We start from the raw sequence: 19,252 nt of genomic DNA on the forward strand, positions 1-19,252 counted from the left end.
ACTCCCTCCTAAAAGTCATACAACACTCTTCCTTTTTCAGCTTTCACCATTTCGTCCTCTGCTCTGCCTTTGCTCTTTTCATCTTCCTCACACCAGAGCCATACTACACACCACCATCCTATGCTGTTTGGCTACACTCTTGCCTACCACTACTTTGCAGTCACTGATCTTCAGATTACACTGTCTACACAAGATGTAGCCTACCTGTGTGCTCCTACCTCCACGCACATAGGTCACCCTATGTTCCTTCCTCTTCTTGAAGAAAGAATTCACTATCACCATTTCCATCCTTTTGCAAAGTCAACCACCATCTGTCCTTCTGCATTCCTCTCCTGGATACCAAACATCACCTCCTCATCACCTCCTCATCACCTCTTTTTCCTGCACCAACATGTCCATTGAAGTCTGCACCAATGACAGCTCTCTCACTTCTAGGTATACTCTGCATCACTTCATCAAAGTCCAACCAGAATTTCTCCTTCTCCCCCAGCTCACATCCTACCTGTGGAGCATGTGCACTAAAAACATTGAACATTACAACTTCGATTTCTAGCTTCGGACTCATCACTCTATCTGACACTCTTTTTACCTCCAGGACATTCCTAACAAACTCCTCCTTCAAGATAACTCCTACTCCATTTCTCTTCCTATTTACACCATGATAGAACAACTTTAACCCTGCTCCTAAACTTCTAACCTTGTTACCTTTCCACCTGGTCTCCTTGACACACAGTATGTCTTCCTTCCTCCTCTGCATCATGTCAATCAACTCTCTACCTTTTTTGTCATACTTCCAACATTCAACGTCCCTGCTCTCAGTCCTATACTCTTGCCGTTCCTGTTCTCTCTTTGAACGAACACACTTTCCTCCTCTCCTTCTTCTATCAATAATGGTCCAATTTCCATCGGAACCCTGTAGGTGAACAGCACTGATGACAGTCGTCGTTAACCCAGGCCTCGACCGATCCGATATGGAAGTCATACATTTGATTTGCAAAAGTTTAACATTAGATGGCCTTCCTGACACAACCCTCTGTATTTATCCGGGCTTGGGACCGGCACAATAAGACACTGGCTTGTGCCCTCTTGCTGCTACGTTACCTGCATTATAGTTGTGTACACGGCTTCATATGACAGTTGTAGATATGAAGCAGATACGTACAGTACCTCATATTGCCTTGCTTGTATTGGTTTTCTGAGTAAGTATGCATTTGCTGTATTTCTTTCCTTGTGTGCGCATGTGTCATCTTACTCACAGCCAGTCTGGCAGCAATAGAGTTGGCTACCTGTGCAAAGCACAGATGCCTGCCTTCACCATATACTGGACATCACACAAGAGATGAGGTCATCGCTAACAAAGTCTCACACCAGCTGGAGCAGCTGGACGCTGTTCAACCCAAGCGAGTGGTTATAGCTACTTTTACCTCTCCATCAAGTGACGTGGCTCAGCTGAGACACTCCAGGTCTCTTTCTGCCCTCCCAGTTTGTGGGAAAAGCTTGTGGAAAATATTGTGGCACAGGGAGAAAGTTTGTTTTATGGCTGCATGGTAACATATTTCAGAAAACTGTCCATGTGTTTCTGATTAATTGAAAACAATAGGAATTCCAGAAAGTAGTTTTGATAAAGATGACATTTTTTCTTATATATTAGGTTGCCATTGTCACGAGGTATTCATGCTATATTACACTGAATAATAAATTACACAGAGATTCCTAAAATATTACTGAGAAATTAATAATTAAGAGCTTTGAGGTGCGTGCAAACTGAGGTTTTTCATCCCATAACGTGTATTTGTGGTCAAACCTGGTATGAAGTCCTGAAGTGGCTACTGTTTTTTTTACTGTCTTTGATTTGGACATTCTTGTTTATTGTGGCCTCTTTAGCTTTGACACAGTCATTTAACTAGAAAGCCAGCGTGTGTGTATGTGTTCTATGTTCATTTTAGGATAGGTCCATTTCCTGAGTTCACAGGCCTGGCCTGGGTTTTAAACAGGTGTCGACTACAGAGCTGAGCTTGTGCAGGTGTTGTACTTTGTAACCAATAATCTCTCTGAACCACCGTTTGTGAGTAACAGAGAGAGAGAGAGAGAGAGAGAGAGAGAGAGAGAGAGAGAGAGTGAGAGAGAGAGAGAGAGAGAGAGAGAGAGAGACAGAGAGAGAGAGAGAGAGAGAGAGAGAGAGAGTGAGAGAGACAGAGAGAGAGAGAGACAGAGAGAGAGACAGAGAGAGTGGGGGGGCAGAAAGAATGAGAAAGAAAAGTACTAAAATTTGTATTTCTTATAATGTCTGAAGAATTTGCTTGAACAATATTATGAAAGTACGGGTAAATAACTCACGTCCAATAAGATCAAAATGTTTATTTTGAATTAAGCATAGCCAGGTTCTTTCTGCCACCAGCCCTGTGCATGTTATAGATTGGATTTATCTCAAAGTTGATATTGTAGCTCATTGAAATTCAGGCAAAATTCAGGGGCTGTTCTGACCAGCTTTTATATGTGATATGTCACTTTCTACAGACAACAGTGGTACCTTGAGAAACAAGCAACTCAACATGAGATTTTTGAGATGCAAGCCATGGTTCTGTCCGTATTTGTGTATGACATATAAGCAAAAATCAGACATACAAACTTTGCTTCGGGACACCACAGCTAGTAGGCAGATGGATACAACATCAGATGAGACCTTATCTCATTCTTTCCCACGTGTTGATAGATGGATACAACAAGAGCTGAGACCAGATCCCCTTCTCATTGGCGAAGTATATGTAGCTTGTGTGTGGTCATGACTTTTGCATTTTTCTTCATACTTTATCATTGCTTACAAACCTTATATTTAATTCATTATGTGCAGGTAAAATATGCAAGTCTATTGGTTGATACTTTTTCATAATTTAGAATGTTGTTAATCCATTCCATCTTTACAAAGATGGAATGTATTAAAATAATTTTAGTCATTTTAAATGGGGAAATTATGTTTGATTTATGAGTTGTTTGACTTACGAACTCAGTCATGGCACGATAAAACGTGTGTCTCAAGGTACTGCTGTATATGACCACTGATTGGGCGGCATCAAGCTTTCTTGATGGCAAGAATTCCACTAATTTTTATGTCTTCAAAGGGTATAATTACAATATATTACTTTATTCATTGGACTTTCAGTTTCATAAGGAAAATAAACACTTTATAATATGTGACAATATACAGTGTGTAGACAGAAAAGCATTAACAGTATTACTATATAATGTCCAAACAAGTGACTCCAATTGTCACAATGTGTCACGTTTTTGAATGAATCAATTGTAATTTGCTCATTGATTTTTTTAATACATACTGTTTTTCCCTAATATTTTATGATCCACTTTTTGGCAGATGCTATTTTGGATTGAATTCTTGAGTACTGTAAGAGGTCCCAAATTTTCTTAGATATATTGATGTAATATGGATGTAAGCACATCTTTCATGTTGCTACGCGAGATTCTGGCAACATGTCCGGAGAGTACCCCGCCTCTCGTTTGTAGTCAGCTTTGATAGGCTTCAGCAGAGCCGTGTCCCCAAAGCAGAAAAGCGGCTGTAGACAAGACGATTACGGTCATCTTGCTTACAAGAAAATGGATGGATGGATGGATGTATGGATGGATGAATGGATGGATGGATAGATGGGTGAGTGGATGAATGGATGGATGGATGGATAGATACTTAAGTGTAATAATTCTTATCTTGTGCATTGAGTGCCTTATTGTTCAGTGAATACAGATCTGTTTAACTAGCTGTCACTTGCTTCTATTTCAAGTTAGTAGAAACTACAAAATCACCAAATTGAGATTAATTAAAGATTTCTGAATGTCTTGCTTTTGTCTATGTAAAACTGGGATACATTAACATTTATAGAATTGTGTCAATTTTAATCTATAGACTTCTTCTACTGAACAAATGCAAAAGAGAGCATTTGAAATTTACTGATTTACTATGAAAATTATGTAAAACAAATTATATTACTGTGGTTTATATGATAAAATGACGCAATGCAATCCAATGTATTCATTATTTCTAAAACTGTTTATGAATTAATAAGACACATAAAACAAAGATATTCTGACTTTTCATAGCTTTGTGGGAGAAAGGACCACTAGGTCCTCCACTTCCAATTAACAAATCTCGGTAGCTTGTTTTGTAAAAAGCTCGGGCGGCAGTGGCTCAGTGGTAAAGCAGGTGGCAGAGCGGGTCGTCCTATGATTTAAGATCGGCGGTTCGATTCCCGCTCCCGCCCACCCCAAAATACCCGGAGGTGAGCTGACAGTGGGAGGTGTCAGCTCATCTCCAGAGCACTGCCGAGGCACCCTTGAGCAAGGTGCCGTCCCCTTTACAAATTGCTCATTTGAGGCGCACCAAGAAGGAGCTGCCTGCCACTCTACCTCCCCTGCATGCCTACAGGCCCCTTTGTGTGTGTGTGTGTGATACAGGGGCCTGTACTCACAAATATATATGTATGCATGCGTTTGTAATCAGTAGTTAGAGTGTGCGTTCTTAATTTCCCTTCGGGGATCAAACCAGTATATAAAATTATTAAAAAAAAAAAAAAAACTCGCTGTTTGACAAACATATCTTGTCCGATAAACTCCGTATTTCCTGTTTGCAACATGTTTCTTACAAATAAGTTAAATTATGATTGTGTCACAATCAGCCTTTATTTTCTTTTATTCACAGATGATCAGGCTCTAGGTCTACAAGATTCAAATTCTTCTGCCATACCAGTTGTGCCTGACCCTCCTGCCCCCTCAATAGTTGATGGTGAGCCCATTCTGCAAAGTGGAAATCCAAACTTTTTCTCTAAAGCTTCCATAACCATTTCTCCAACTGTTGGCTTTATCAATGGTAAACATGAGATCACACTGGAGCCACAGAGCCAAGATCCAAATGAAGCAAAAGGTACCCAAATTTTGACAAATGTGACGACTCCACGTGTCATTGATGAAATTATTACAGTGTCTGATTACAATTTGACCAAACTCCCCGTTGATAGCACCACAGAATTTAGAAAGGAAGCAATCACAATACCTAGCTCTACAGAGATTGCGGAAATACCAATACATGAAACACCTCTGTCTCGTATACACCCCAATGAGTTTACCACAAAAGTCACCACACAGACAGAGCTAACCTCTAATGTGACCGTAGCAGTGGATGGCATGGCTTCTTCAAAAAATACACAAATAATTGAAGCTGCTCAAGATGTCAACGTGGGGATGAGTGATGTCACGATTACCTCTATCAACTTAGTTGTCACAGCCACACCAGCTGAGCAACAAGTCATCAAAGATATAAAAGAAATCCAAACAACAAAACCTCAGGAAACCACCACATCTGTACAACATGAAGTTGGGGAGTCAGGAAAGACTCTCACGTATGTGAAAAGTGATTCAAGGGTGACTCAGACCCAGGAGGCTATGGTCCAATCCCCTGTTACTTTTCCAAATGAATTTGACAATGCCAGAGATAAAGCTAAAGCCAAAGAAGAAAGAGAAGGGACATCTGCCACCCCAGCTGCAACAGACAGCACTCTGTCTGCTTTGCAAACTTTGTACACTCCCTCATCTGGTGATGCAGATGGAAAACAGCCGGGATCAACAATTAGTGATTCACAAACCTCTACTCAAGGTGTGGAGGAAGAGAAGGATTCTGAAACTCCAAAAGAATTTAACTTCAGTACAGTGGCTCCTTCATTATCTAGTAGTTCAGTAGTACAGTCAGACATTACTCTTATAAGATCAGATATGGCAGGCCACACTGAATCATCAAAATATATATTACCTACCCGAGATGAATCTTCAGAGGGTGGAGTCATGAGTCAAGAAGGGAAGATAGACAGCCAAATGCTTTCTGTCTCACTGAAAGACAAAGTTATGACTGATGCAACGTTTATGCTATCATCTTCAAGGATAAATGCAACTGATCAAACAGCTGTTGAAGAAACAACCTTTTCTGTTACTGGTGAATTGGAAAAAGCGGCTCCCACTACTGTGTTCAACTCATGGAAAAAAAATGAGAAAACTACTCCATCTCATGATTCCATTACAACTACAGCATCATCCGTATACAGTGCTATTACTGTTATTAAGGCAACCATTGCCTCATTCACTGAATATTTCAATCAATACTCAACACAGAGTGTATCACTGATGACTAAATTACCTGACCAAAAGATGGATAAAGAAGACGACACTTTCACTGACATTACTGTAATCCCTGATTCCTCTTACGAATTTAGCAATGGAAGTGAAGTGGTGAGAAAACAGACAATTATTACAACGTCTTCAACTCTCCACCCTACTGAAAATCTAACATCACTGTCCACTAAAAGAGAAGAGAGCTCAACAGAGATAAAATCCTCACTGCTTAGCACAGATGGACAGACCACACTGCCAGGAACAAGTAAGACAGAAAAAACAACAGTTTACAAAGGGGTTAAATCCACAGTCTTCATTACCAATGATGAGAGCACAACTGCATCTTCAAAGAAACCATCAGATAAACCTGAAACAAGTATTACTTCAGAGCCAATAGCTACTGATGTATCTTCTCTATACAGGACTGAAAAACCATCAGTTTCACCTGAACCACAAGAGAGTGTAAAAACGAGTCAGACTGAAGAAACATCAGTATCCGAAGCAATTAGTTCAACCGTCACTGTGACCGATGATGAGAGCTCAAGCGAACAGAGTACAAAAACAAGTGGCACAAAGTCTGCAGCTCCGACAGCTTCATCATTGTTTAGCACAGAAAAGCCAACAACAATGGCAGTTCCTGAAAAGGACAGTACAGTCACAAGATTTGCTGCACGACCAACTCCTTTCACTGGGGTTGTGGTGGAAAGCTCTGTCAGGGATTCAGCAGATGAAGATGGCTCAGGTGACATGTTCACAGAATCGTCTTCGGTGACAGTTTCCTCTTCCCTATATAGCACTGTAGGACCCACATCAGCATCATCTAAAACAACAGAATATCAAGAGGAAGATCACACAAAAGTCCAGTCAACTACCAGACAGGCATCAGCCATTGTGATCTCTGATGAGACAGTGTCAGGCTCAGTAACAATGTCTCCAAGTTTGGTTTCAGTTCAAACATCCACTGTTTCAGACATTGCAGATGAGGTTGAGACTGATATTACAATGGTGGAGTCCATTCCTTCTATCGGTGGATCAACCTTGAGCCCCAGAATCATGACGAGCACTGAATTTGAAAGTTCTGGAGACAGCAGCATTGATTTAACAGCCGAGTCTATCATTTTGGCAACCACTCCCTCCTCAATATCTAGCCCCACTACTTCCACAAAGAAAACATCAGATGAACCTGAAACAAGTGTTACTTCAGAGCCAATAGCTACAGATGTATCTACTCCATACAGTACTGAAAAACCATCAGTGTCACCTGAACCACAAGAGAGTGTAAAAACGAGTCAGACTGAAGAAACATCAGTATCCAAAGCAATTAGTTCAACCGTCACTGTGACCGATGATGAGAGCTCAAGTGAACAGAGTACAAAAACAAGTGGCACAAAGTCTGCAGCTCCGACAGCATCATCATTGTTTAGCACAGAAAAACCAACAACAATGGCAGTTCCTGAAAAGGACAGTACAGTCACAGGATTTGCTGCACGACCAACTCCTTTCACTGGGGTTGTCGTGGAAAGCTCTGTCAGGGATTCAGCAGATGAAGATGGCTCAGGTGACATGTTCACAGAATCGTCTTCGGTGACAGTTTCCTCTTCTCTATATAGCACTGAAAGACCCACATCAGCATCATCTAAAACAACAGAATATCAAAAAGAAGATCAAACAAAAGTCCAGTCAACTACCAGACAGGCATCAGCCATTGCGATCTCTGATGAGACAGTGTCAGGCTCAGTAACAATGTCTCCAAGTTTGGTTTCAGTTCAAACATCCACTGTTTCAGACATTGCAGATGAGGTTGAGACTGACATTACAATGGTGGAGTCCATTCCTTCTATCAGTGGATCAACCTTGAGCCCCAGAATCATGACGAGCACTGAATTTGAAAGTTCTGGAGACAGCAGCATTGATTTAACAGCCGAGTCTATCATTTTGGCAACCACTCCCTCCTCAATATCTAGCCCCACTACTTCCACAAAGAAACCATCAGATGAACCTGAAACAAGTGTTACTTCAGAGCCAATAGCTACAGATGTATCTTCTCTATACAGTACTGAAAAACCATCAGTGTCACCTGAACCACAAGAGAGTGTAAAAACGAGTCAGACTGAAGAAACATCAGTATCCGAAGCAATTAGTTCAACCGTCACTGTGACCGATGATGAGAGCTCAAGTGAACAGAGTACAAAAACAAGTGGCACAAAGTCTGCAGCTCCGACAGCATCATCATTGTTTAGCACAGAAAAACCAACAACAATGGCAGTTCCTGAAAAGGACAGTACAGTCACAAGATTTGCTGCACGACCAACTCCTTTCACTGGGGTTGTGGTGGAAAGCTCTGTCAGGGATTCAGCAGATGAAGATGGTTCAGGTGACATGTTCACAGAATCGTCTTCGGTGACAGTTTCCTCTTCCCTATATAGCACTGTAGGACCCACATCAGCATCATCTAAAACAACAGAATATCAAAAAGAAGATTACACAAAAGTCCAGTCAACTACCAGTGAGGCATCAGCCATTGCGATCTCTGATGAGACAGTGTCAGGCTCAGTAACAATGTCTCCAAGTTTGGTTTCAGTTCAAACATCCACTGTTTCAGACATTGCAGATGAGGTTGAGACTGACATTACAATGGTGGAGTCCATTCCTTCTATCAGTGGATCAACCTTGAGCCCCAGAATCATGACGAGCACTGAATTTGAAAGTTCTGGAGACAGCAGCATTGATTTAACAGCCGAGTTTATCATTTTGGCAACCACTCCCTCCTCAATATCTAGCCCCACTACTTCCACAAAGAAACCATCAGATGAACCTGAAACAAGTGTTACTTCAGAGCCAATAGCTACAGATGTATCTTCTCTATACAGTACTGAAAAACCATCAGTGTCACCTGAACCACAAGAAAGTGTAAAAACGAGTCAGACTGAAGAAACATCAGTATCCGAAGCAATTAGTTCAATCGTCACTGTGACCGATGATGAGAGCTCAAGTGAACAGAGTACAAAAACAAGTGGCACAAAGTCTGCAGCTCCGACAGCATCATCATTGTTTAGCACAGAAAAACCAACAATGGCAGTTCCTGAAAAGGACAGTACAGTCACAAGATTTGCTGCACGACCAACTCCTTTCACTGGGGTTGTGGTGGAAAGCTCTGTCAGGGATTCAGCAGATGAAGATGGCTCAGGTGACATGTTCACAGAATCGTCTTCGGTGACAGTTTCCTCTTTTCTGTATAGCACTGAAAGACCCACATCAGCATCATCTAAAACAACAGAATATCAAGAAGAAGATCAAACAAAAGTCCAGTCAATTACCAGTCAGGCATCAGCCATTGCGATCTCTGATGAGACAGTGTCAGGCTCAGTAACAATGTCTCCAAGTTTGGTTTCAGTTCAAACATCCACTGTTTCAGACATTGCAGATGAGGTTGAGACTGACATTACAATGGTGGAGTCCATTCCTTCTATCAGTGGATCAACCTTGAGCCCCAGAATCATGACGAGCACTGAATTTGAAAGTTCTGGAGACAGCAGCATTGATTTAACAGCCGAGTCTATCATTTTGGCAACCACTCCCTCCTCAATATCTAGCCCCACTACTTCCACAAAGAAACCATCAGATGAACCTGAAACAAGTGTTACTTCAGAGCCAATAGCTACAGATGTATCTTCTCTATACAGTACTGAAAAACCATCAGTGTCACCTGAACCACAAGAAAGTGTAAAAACGAGTCAGAGTGAAGAAACATCAGTATCCAAAGCAATTAGTTCAACCGTCACTGTGACCGATGATGAGAGCTCAAGTGAACAGAGTTCAAAAACAAGTGGCACAAAGTCTGCAGCTCCGACAGCATCATCATTGTTTAGCACAGAAAAACCAACAACAATGGCAGTTCCTGAAAAGGACAGTACAGTCACAAGATTTGCTGCACGACCAACTCCTTTCACTGGGGTTGTGGTGGAAAGCTCTGTCAGGGATTCAGCAGATGAAGATGGTTCAGGTGACATGTTCACAGAATCGTCTTCGGTGACAGTTTCCTCTTCTCTATATAGCACTGAAAGACCCACATCAGCATCATCTAAAACAACAGAATATCAAGAGGAAGATCACACAAAAGTCCAGTCAACTACCAGACAGGCATCAGCAATTGCGATCTCTGATGAGACAGTGTCAGGCTCAGTAACAATGTCTCCAAGTTTGGTTTCAGTTCAAACATCCACTGTTTCAGACATTGCAGATGAGGTTGAGACTGACATTACAATGGTGGAGTCCATTCCTTCTATCAGTGGATCAACCTTGAGCCCCAGAATCATGACGAGCACTGAATTTGAAAGTTCTGGAGACAGCAGCATTGATTTAACAGCCGAGTCTATCATTTTGGCAACCACTCCCTCCTCAATATCTAGCCCCACTACTTCCACAAAGAAACCATCAGATGAACCTGAAACAAGTGTTACTTCAGAGCCAATAGCTACAGATGTATCTTCTCTATACAGTACTGAAAAACCATCAGTGTCACCTGAACCACAAGAGAGTGTAAAAACGAGTCAGACTGAAGAAACATCAGTATCCAAAGCAATTAGTTCAACCGTCACTGTGACCGATGATGAGAGCTCAAGTGAACAGAGTTCAAAAACAAGTGGCACAAAGTCTGCAGCTCCGACAGCATCATCATTGTTTAGCACAGAAAAACCAACAACAATGGCAGTTCCTGAAAAGGACAGTACAGTCACAGGATTTTCTGCACGACCAACTCCTTTCACTGGGGTTGTCGTGGAAAGCTCTGTCAGGGATTCAGCAGATGAAGATGGTTCAGGTGACATGTTCACAGAATCGTCTTCGGTGACAGTTTCCTCTTCTCTATATAGCACTGAAAGACCCACATCAGCATCATCTAAAACAACAGAATATCAAGAAGAAGATCAAACAAAAGTCCACTCAACTACAAGACAGGCATCAGCCATTGCGATCTCTGATGAGACAGTGTCAGGCTCAGTAACAATGTCTCCAAGTTTGGTTTCAGTTCAAACATCCACTGTTTCAGACATTGCAGATGAGGTTGAGACTGACATTACAATGGTGGAGTCCATTCCTTCTATCAGTGGATCAACCTTGAGCCCCAGAATCATGACGAGCACTGAATTTGAAAGTTCTGGAGACAGCAGCATTGATTTAACAGCCGAGTCTATCATTTTGGCAACCACTCCCTCCTCAATATCTAGCCCCACTACTTCCACAAAGAAACCATCAGATGAACCTGAAACAAGTGTTACTTCAGAGCCAATAGCTACAGATGTATCTTCTCTATACAGTACTGAAAAACCATCAGTGTCACCTGAACCACAAGAAAGTGTAAAAACGAGTCAGAGTGAAGAAACATCAGTATCCAAAGCAATTAGTTCAACCGTCACTGTGACCGATGATGAGAGCTCAAGTGAACAGAGTTCAAAAACAAGTGGCACAAAGTCTGCAGCTCCGACAGCATCATCATTGTTTAGCACAGAAAAACCAACAACAATGGCAGTTCCTGAAAAGGACAGTACAGTCACAAGATTTGCTGCACGACCAACTCCTTTCACTGGGGTTGTGGTGGAAAGCTCTGTCAGGGATTCAGCAGATGAAGATGGTTCAGGTGACATGTTCACAGAATCGTCTTCGGTGACAGTTTCCTCTTCTCTATATAGCACTGAAAGACCCACATCAGCATCATCTAAAACAACAGAATATCAAGAGGAAGATCACACAAAAGTCCAGTCAACTACCAGACAGGCATCAGCAATTGCGATCTCTGATGAGACAGTGTCAGGCTCAGTAACAATGTCTCCAAGTTTGGTTTCAGTTCAAACATCCACTGTTTCAGACATTGCAGATGAGGTTGAGACTGACATTACAATGGTGGAGTCCATTCCTTCTATCAGTGGATCAACCTTGAGCCCCAGAATCATGACGAGCACTGAATTTGAAAGTTCTGGAGACAGCAGCATTGATTTAACAGCCGAGTCTATCATTTTGGCAACCACTCCCTCCTCAATATCTAGCCCCACTACTTCCACAAAGAAACCATCAGATGAACCTGAAACAAGTGTTACTTCAGAGCCAATAGCTACAGATGTATCTTCTCTATACAGTACTGAAAAACCATCAGTGTCACCTGAACCACAAGAGAGTGTAAAAACGAGTCAGACTGAAGAAACATCAGTATCCAAAGCAATTAGTTCAACCGTCACTGTGACCGATGATGAGAGCTCAAGTGAACAGAGTTCAAAAACAAGTGGCACAAAGTCTGCAGCTCCGACAGCATCATCATTGTTTAGCACAGAAAAACCAACAACAATGGCAGTTCCTGAAAAGGACAGTACAGTCACAGGATTTTCTGCACGACCAACTCCTTTCACTGGGGTTGTCGTGGAAAGCTCTGTCAGGGATTCAGCAGATGAAGATGGTTCAGGTGACATGTTCACAGAATCGTCTTCGGTGACAGTTTCCTCTTCTCTATATAGCACTGAAAGACCCACATCAGCATCATCTAAAACAACAGAATATCAAGAAGAAGATCAAACAAAAGTCCACTCAACTACAAGACAGGCATCAGCCATTGCGATCTCTGATGAGACAGTGTCAGGCTCAGTAACAATGTCTCCAAGTTTGGTTTCAGTTCAAACATCCACTGTTTCAGACATTGCAGATGAGGTTGAGACTGACATTACAATGGTGGAGTCCATTCCTTCTATCAGTGGATCAACCTTGAGCCCCAGAATCATGACGAGCACTGAATTTGAAAGTTCTGGAGACAGCAGCATTGATTTAACAGCCGAGTCTATCATTTTGGCAACCACTCCCTCCTCAATATCTAGCCCCACTACTTCCACAAAGAAACCATCAGATGAACCTGAAACAAGTGTTACTTCAGAGCCAATAGCTACAGATGTATCTTCTCTATACAGTACTGAAAAACCATCAGTGTCACCTGAACCACAAGAGAGTGTAAAAACGAGTCAGACTGAAGAAACATCAGTATCCGAAGCAATTAGTTCAACCGTCACTGTGACCGATGATGAGAGCTCAAGTGAACAGAGTACAAAAACAAGTGGCACAAAGTCTGCAGCTCCGACAGCATCATCATTGTTTAGCACAGAAAAACCAACAACAATGGCAGTTCCTGAAAAGGACAGTACAGTCACAAGATTTGCTGCACGACCAACTCCTTTCACTGGGGTTGTGGTGGAAAGCTCTGTCAGGGATTCAGCAGATGAAGATGGCTCAGGTGACATGTTCACAGAATCGTCTTCGGTGACAGTTTCCTCTTCTCTATATAGCACTGAAAGACCCACATCAGCATCATCTAAAACAACAGAATATCAAGAAGAAGATCAAACAAAAGTCCAGTCAATTACCAGTGAGGCATCAGCCATTGCGATCTCTGATGAGACAGTGTCAGGCTCAGTAACAATGTCTCCAAGTTTGGTTTCAGTTCAAACATCCACTGTTTCAGACATTGCAGATGAGGTTGAGACCGACATTACAATGGTGGAGTCCATTCCTTCTATCAGTGGATCAACCTTGAGCCCCAGAATCATGACGAGCACTGAATTTGAAAGTTCTGGAGACAGCAGCATTGATTTAACAGCCGAGTCTATCATTTTGGCAACCACTCCCTCCTCAATATCTAGCCCCACTACTTCCACAAAGAAACCATCAGATGAACCTGAAACAAGTGTTACTTCAGAGCCAATAGCTACAGATGTATCTTCTCTATACAGTACTGAAAAACCATCAGTGTCACCTGAACCACAAGAGAGTGTAAAAACGAGTCAGACTGAAGAAACATCAGTATCCGAAGCAATTAGTTCAACCGTCACTGTGACCGATGATGAGAGCTCAAGTGAACAGAGTACGAAAACAAGTGGCACAAAGTCTGCAGCTCCGACAGCATCATCATTGTTTAGCACAGAAAAACCAACAACAATGGCAGTTCCTGAAAAGGACAGTACAGTCACAAGATTTGCTGCACGACCAACTCCTTTCACTGGGGTTGTGGTGGAAAGCTCTGTCAGGGATTCAGCAGATGAAGATGGTTCAGGTGACATGTTCACAGAATCGTCTTCGGTGACAGTTTCCTCTTCTCTATATAGCACTGAAAGACCCACATCAGCATCATCTAAAACAACAGAATATCAAGAAGAAGATCAAACAAAAGTCCAGTCCATTACCAGTGAGGCATCAGCCATTGCGATCTCTGATGAGACAGTGTCAGGCTCAGTAACAATGTCTCCAAGTTTGGTTTCAGTTCAAACATCCACTGTTTCAGACATTGCAGATGAGGTTGAGACCGACATTACAATGGTGGAGTCCATTCCTTCTATCAGTGGATCAACCTTGAGCCCCAGAATCATGACGAGCACTGAATTTGAAAGTTCTGGAGACAGCAGCATTGATTTAACAGCCGAGTCTATCATTTTGGCAACCACTCCCTCCTCAATATCTAGCCCCACTACTTCCACAAAGAAACCATCAGATGAACCTGAAACAAGTGTTACTTCAGAGCCAATAGCTACAGATGTATCTTCTCTATACAGTACTGAAAAACCATCAGTGTCACCTGAACCACAAGAGAGTGTAAAAACGAGTCAGACTGAAGAAACATCAGTATCCGAAGCAATTAGTTCAACCGTCACTGTGACCGATGATGAGAGCTCAAGTGAACAGAGTTCAAAAACAAGTGGCACAAAGTCTGCAGCTCCGACAGCATCATCATTGTTTAGCACAGAAAAACCAACAACAATGGCAGTTCCTGAAAAGGACAGTACAGTCACAAGATTTGCTGCACGACCAACTCCTTTCACTGGGGTTGTGGTGGAAAGCTCTGTCAGGGATTCAGCAGATGAAGATGGCTCAGGTGACATGTTCACAGAATCGTCTTCGGTGACAGTTTCCTCTTTTCTATATAGCACTGAAAGACCCACATCAGCATCATCTAAAACAACAGAATATCAAGAAGGAGATCAAACAAAAGTCCAGTCAATTACCAGTCAGGCATCAGCCATTGCGATCTCTGATGAGACAGTGTCAGGCTCAGTAACAATGTCTCCAAGTTTGGTTTCAGTTCAAACATCCACTGTTTCAGACATTGCAGATGAGGTTGAGACTGACATTACAATGGTGGAGTCCATTCCTTCTATCAGTGGATCAACCTTGAGCCCCAGAATCATGACGAGCACTGAATTTGAAAGTTCTGGAGACAGCAGCATTGATTTAACAGCCGAGTCTATCATTTTGGCAACCACTCCCTCCTCAATATCTAGCCCCACTACTTCCACAAAGAAACCATCAGATGAACCTGAAACAAGTGTTACTTCAGAGCCAATAGCTACAGATGTATCTTCTTTATACAGTACTGAAAAACCATCAGTGTCACCTGAACCACAAGAGAGTGTAAAAACGAGTCAGACTGAAGAAACATCAGTATCCGAAGCAATTAGTTCAACCGTCACTGTGACCGATGATGAGAGCTCAAGTGAACAGAGTACAAAAACAAGTGGCACAAAGTCTGCAGCTCCGACAGCATCATCATTGTTGAGCACAGAAAAACCAACAACAATGGCAGTTCCTGAAAAGGACAGTACAGTCACAGGATTTGCTGCACGACCAACTCCTTTCACTGGGGTTGTCGTGGAAAGCTCTGTCAGGGATTCAGCAGATGAAGATGGCTCAGGTGACATGTTCACAGAATCGTCTTCGGTGACAGTTTCCTCTTCTCTATATAGCACTGAAAGACCCACATCAGCATCATCTAAAACAACAGAATATCAAGAAGAAGATCAAACAAAAGGCCACTCAACTACAAGACAGGCATCAGCCATTGCGATCTCTGATGAGACAGTGTCAGGCTCAGTAACAATGTCTCCAAGTTTGGTTTCAGTTCAAACATCCACTGTTTCAGACATTGCAGATGAGGTTGAGACTGACATTACAATGGTGGAGTCCATTCCTTCTATCAGTGGATCAACCTTGAGCCCCAGAATCATGACGAGCACTGAATTTGAAAGTTCTGGAGACAGCAGCATTGATTTAACAGCCGAGTCTATCATTTTGGCAACCACTCCCTCCTCAATATCTAGCCCCACTACTTCCACAAAGAAACCATCAGATGAACCTGAAACAAGTGTTACTTCAGAGCCAATAGCTACAGATGTATCTTCTCTATACAGTACTGAAAAACCATCAGTGTCACCTGAACCACAAGAAAGTGTAAAAACGAGTCAGAGTGAAGAAACATCAGTATCCAAAGCAATTAGTTCAACCGTCACTGTGACCGATGATGAGAGCTCAAGTGAACAGAGTACAAAAACAAGTGGCACAAAGTCTGCAGCTCCGACAGCATCATCATTGTTTAGCACAGAAAAACCAACAACAATGGCAGTTCCTGAAAAGGACAGTACAGTCACAAGATTTGCTGCACGACCAACTCCTTTCACTGGGGTTGTGGTGGAAAGCTCTGTCAGGGATTCAGCAGATGAAGATGGCTCAGGTGACATGTTCACAGAATCGTCTTCGGTGACAGTTTCCTCTTCTCTATATAGCACTGAAAGACCCACATCAGCATCATCTAAAACAACAGAATATCAAGAAGAAGATCAAACAAAAGTCCAGTCAACTACAAGACAGGCATCAGCCATTGCGATCTCTGATGAGACAGTGTCAGGCTCAGTAACAATGTCTCCAAGTTTGGTTTCAGTTCAAACATCCACTGTTTCAGACATTGCAGATGAGGTTGAGACTGACATTACAATGGTGGAGTCCATTCCTTCTATCAGTGGATCAACCTTGAGCCCCAGAATCATGACGAGCACTGAATTTGAAAGTTCTGGAGACAGCAGCATTGATTTAACAGCCGAGTCTATCATTTTGGCAACCACTCCCTCCTCAATATCTAGCCCCACTACTTCCACAAAGAAACCATCAGATGAACCTGAAACAAGTGTTACTTCAGAGCCAATAGCTACAGATGTATCTTCTCTATACAGTACTGAAAAACCATCAGTGTCACCTGAACCACAAGAGAGTGTAAAAACGAGTCAGACTGAAGAAACATCAGTATCCAAAGCAATTAGTTCAACCGTCACTGTGACCGATGATGAGAGCTCAAGTGAACAGAGTTCAAAAACAAGTGGCAAAAAGTCTGCAGCTCCGACAGCATCATCATTGTTTAGCACAGAAAAACCAACAACAATGGCAGTTCCTGAAAAGGACAGTACAGTCACAGGATTTTCTGCACGACCAACTCCTTTCACTGGGGTTGTCGTGGAAAGCTCTGTCAGGGATTCAGCAGATGAAGATGGCTCAGGTGACATGTTCACAGAATCGTCTTCGGTGACAGTTTCCTCTTCTCTATATAGCACTGAAAGACCCACATCAGCATCATCTAAAACAACAGAATATCAAGAAGAAGATCAAACAAAAGTCCAGTCAACTACAAGACAGGCATCAGCCATTGCGATCTCTGATGAGACAGTGTCAGGCTCAGTAACAATGTCTCCAAGTTTGGTTTCAGTTCAAACATCCACTGTTTCAGACATTGCAGATGAGGTTGAGACTGACATTACAATGGTGGAGTCCATTCCTTCTATCAGTGGATCAACCTTGAGCCCCAGAATCATGACGAGCACTGAATTTGAAAGTTCTGGAGACAGCAGCATTGATTTAACAGCCGAGTCTATCATTTTGGCAACCACTCCCTCCTCAATATCTAGCCCCACTACTTCCACAAAGAAACCATCAGATGAACCTGAAACAAGTGTTACTTCAGAGCCAATAGCTACAGATGTATCTTCTCTATACAGTACTGAAAAACCATCAGTGTCACCTGAACCACAAGAGAGTGTAAAAACGAGTCAGACTGAAGAAACATCAGTATCCGAAGCAATTAGTTCAACCGTCACTGTGACCGATGATGAGAGCTCAAGTGAACAGAGTACAAAAACAAGTGGCACAAAGTCTGCAGCTCCGACAGCATCATCATTGTTTAGCACAGAAAAACCAACAACAATGGCAGTTCCTGAAAAGGACAGTACAGTCACAAGATTTGCTGCACGACCAACTCCTTTCACTGGGGTTGTGGTGGAAAGCTCTGTCAGGGATTCAGCAGATGAAGATGGCTCAGGTGACATGTTCACAGAATCGTCTTCGGTGACAGTTTCCTCTTCTCTATATAGCACTGAAAGACCCACATCAGCATCATCTAAAACAACAGAATATCAAGAAGAAGATCAAACAAAAGTCCAGTCAATTACCAGTGAGGCATCAGCCATTGCGATCTCTGATGAGACAGTGTCAGGCTCAGTAACAATGTCTCCAAGTTTGGTTTCAGTTCAAACATCCACTGTTTCAGACATTGCAGATGAGGTTGAGACTGACATTACAATGGTGGAGTCCATTCCTTCTATCAGTGGATCAACCTTGAGCCCCAGAATCATGACGAGCACTGAATTTGAAAGTTCTGGAGACAGCAGCATTGATTTAACAGCCGAGTCTATCATTTTGGCAACCACTCCCTCCTCAATATCTAGCCCCACTACTTCCACAAAGAAACCATCAGATGAACCTGAAACAAGTGTTACTTCAGAGCCAATAGCTACAGATGTATCTTCTCTATACAGTACTGAAAAACCATCAGTGTCACCTGAACCACAAGAGAGTGTAAAAACGAGTCAGACTGAAGAAACATCAGTATCCGAAGCAATTAGTTCAACCGTCACTGTGACCGATGATGAGAGCTCAAGTGAACAGAGTACAAAAACAAGTGGCACAAAGTCTGCAGCTCCGACAGCATCATCATTGTTTAGCACAGAAAAACCAACAACAATGGCAGTTCCTGAAAAGGACAGTACAGTCACAAGATTTGCTGCACGACCAACTCCTTTCACTGGGGTTGTGGTGGAAAGCTCTGTCAGGGATTCAGCAGATGAAGATGGCTCAGGTGACATGTTCACAGAATCGTCTTCGGTGACAGTTTCCTCTTTTCTATATAGCACTGAAAGACCCACATCAGCATCATCTAAACCAACAGAATATCAAGAAGGAGATC

The 19,252-nt window shown here is 42.4% G+C and overlaps 2 protein-coding genes across 2 annotated transcripts in view; both read left to right on the forward strand.

Moving 5' to 3' along the window:
• vcana (versican a) overlaps window positions 1-19,252 on the forward strand; it is a 57,956-nt gene that overhangs the window by 10,872 nt on the left and 27,832 nt on the right. The gene's annotated exons all lie outside the window — the stretch shown is intronic.
• LOC137592094 (uncharacterized) overlaps window positions 1-19,252 on the forward strand; it is a 44,593-nt gene that overhangs the window by 4,608 nt on the left and 20,733 nt on the right. Inside the window, exons 3-6 of the mRNA XM_068310000.1 lie at window positions 1,259-1,486; window positions 4,706-5,709; window positions 8,209-8,268; window positions 11,833-11,979. Of these exons, the coding sequence (XP_068166101.1) occupies window positions 1,259-1,486; window positions 4,706-5,709; window positions 8,209-8,268; window positions 11,833-11,979 (1,439 nt within the window). The remainder of the gene's footprint in view (window positions 1-1,258; window positions 1,487-4,705; window positions 5,710-8,208; window positions 8,269-11,832; window positions 11,980-19,252) is intronic.

The sequence above is a fragment of the Antennarius striatus genome, chromosome 3 (genome assembly GCF_040054535.1).
Source record: "Antennarius striatus isolate MH-2024 chromosome 3, ASM4005453v1, whole genome shotgun sequence".
Classification (NCBI taxonomy): Eukaryota; Metazoa; Chordata; class Actinopteri; order Lophiiformes; family Antennariidae; genus Antennarius; species Antennarius striatus.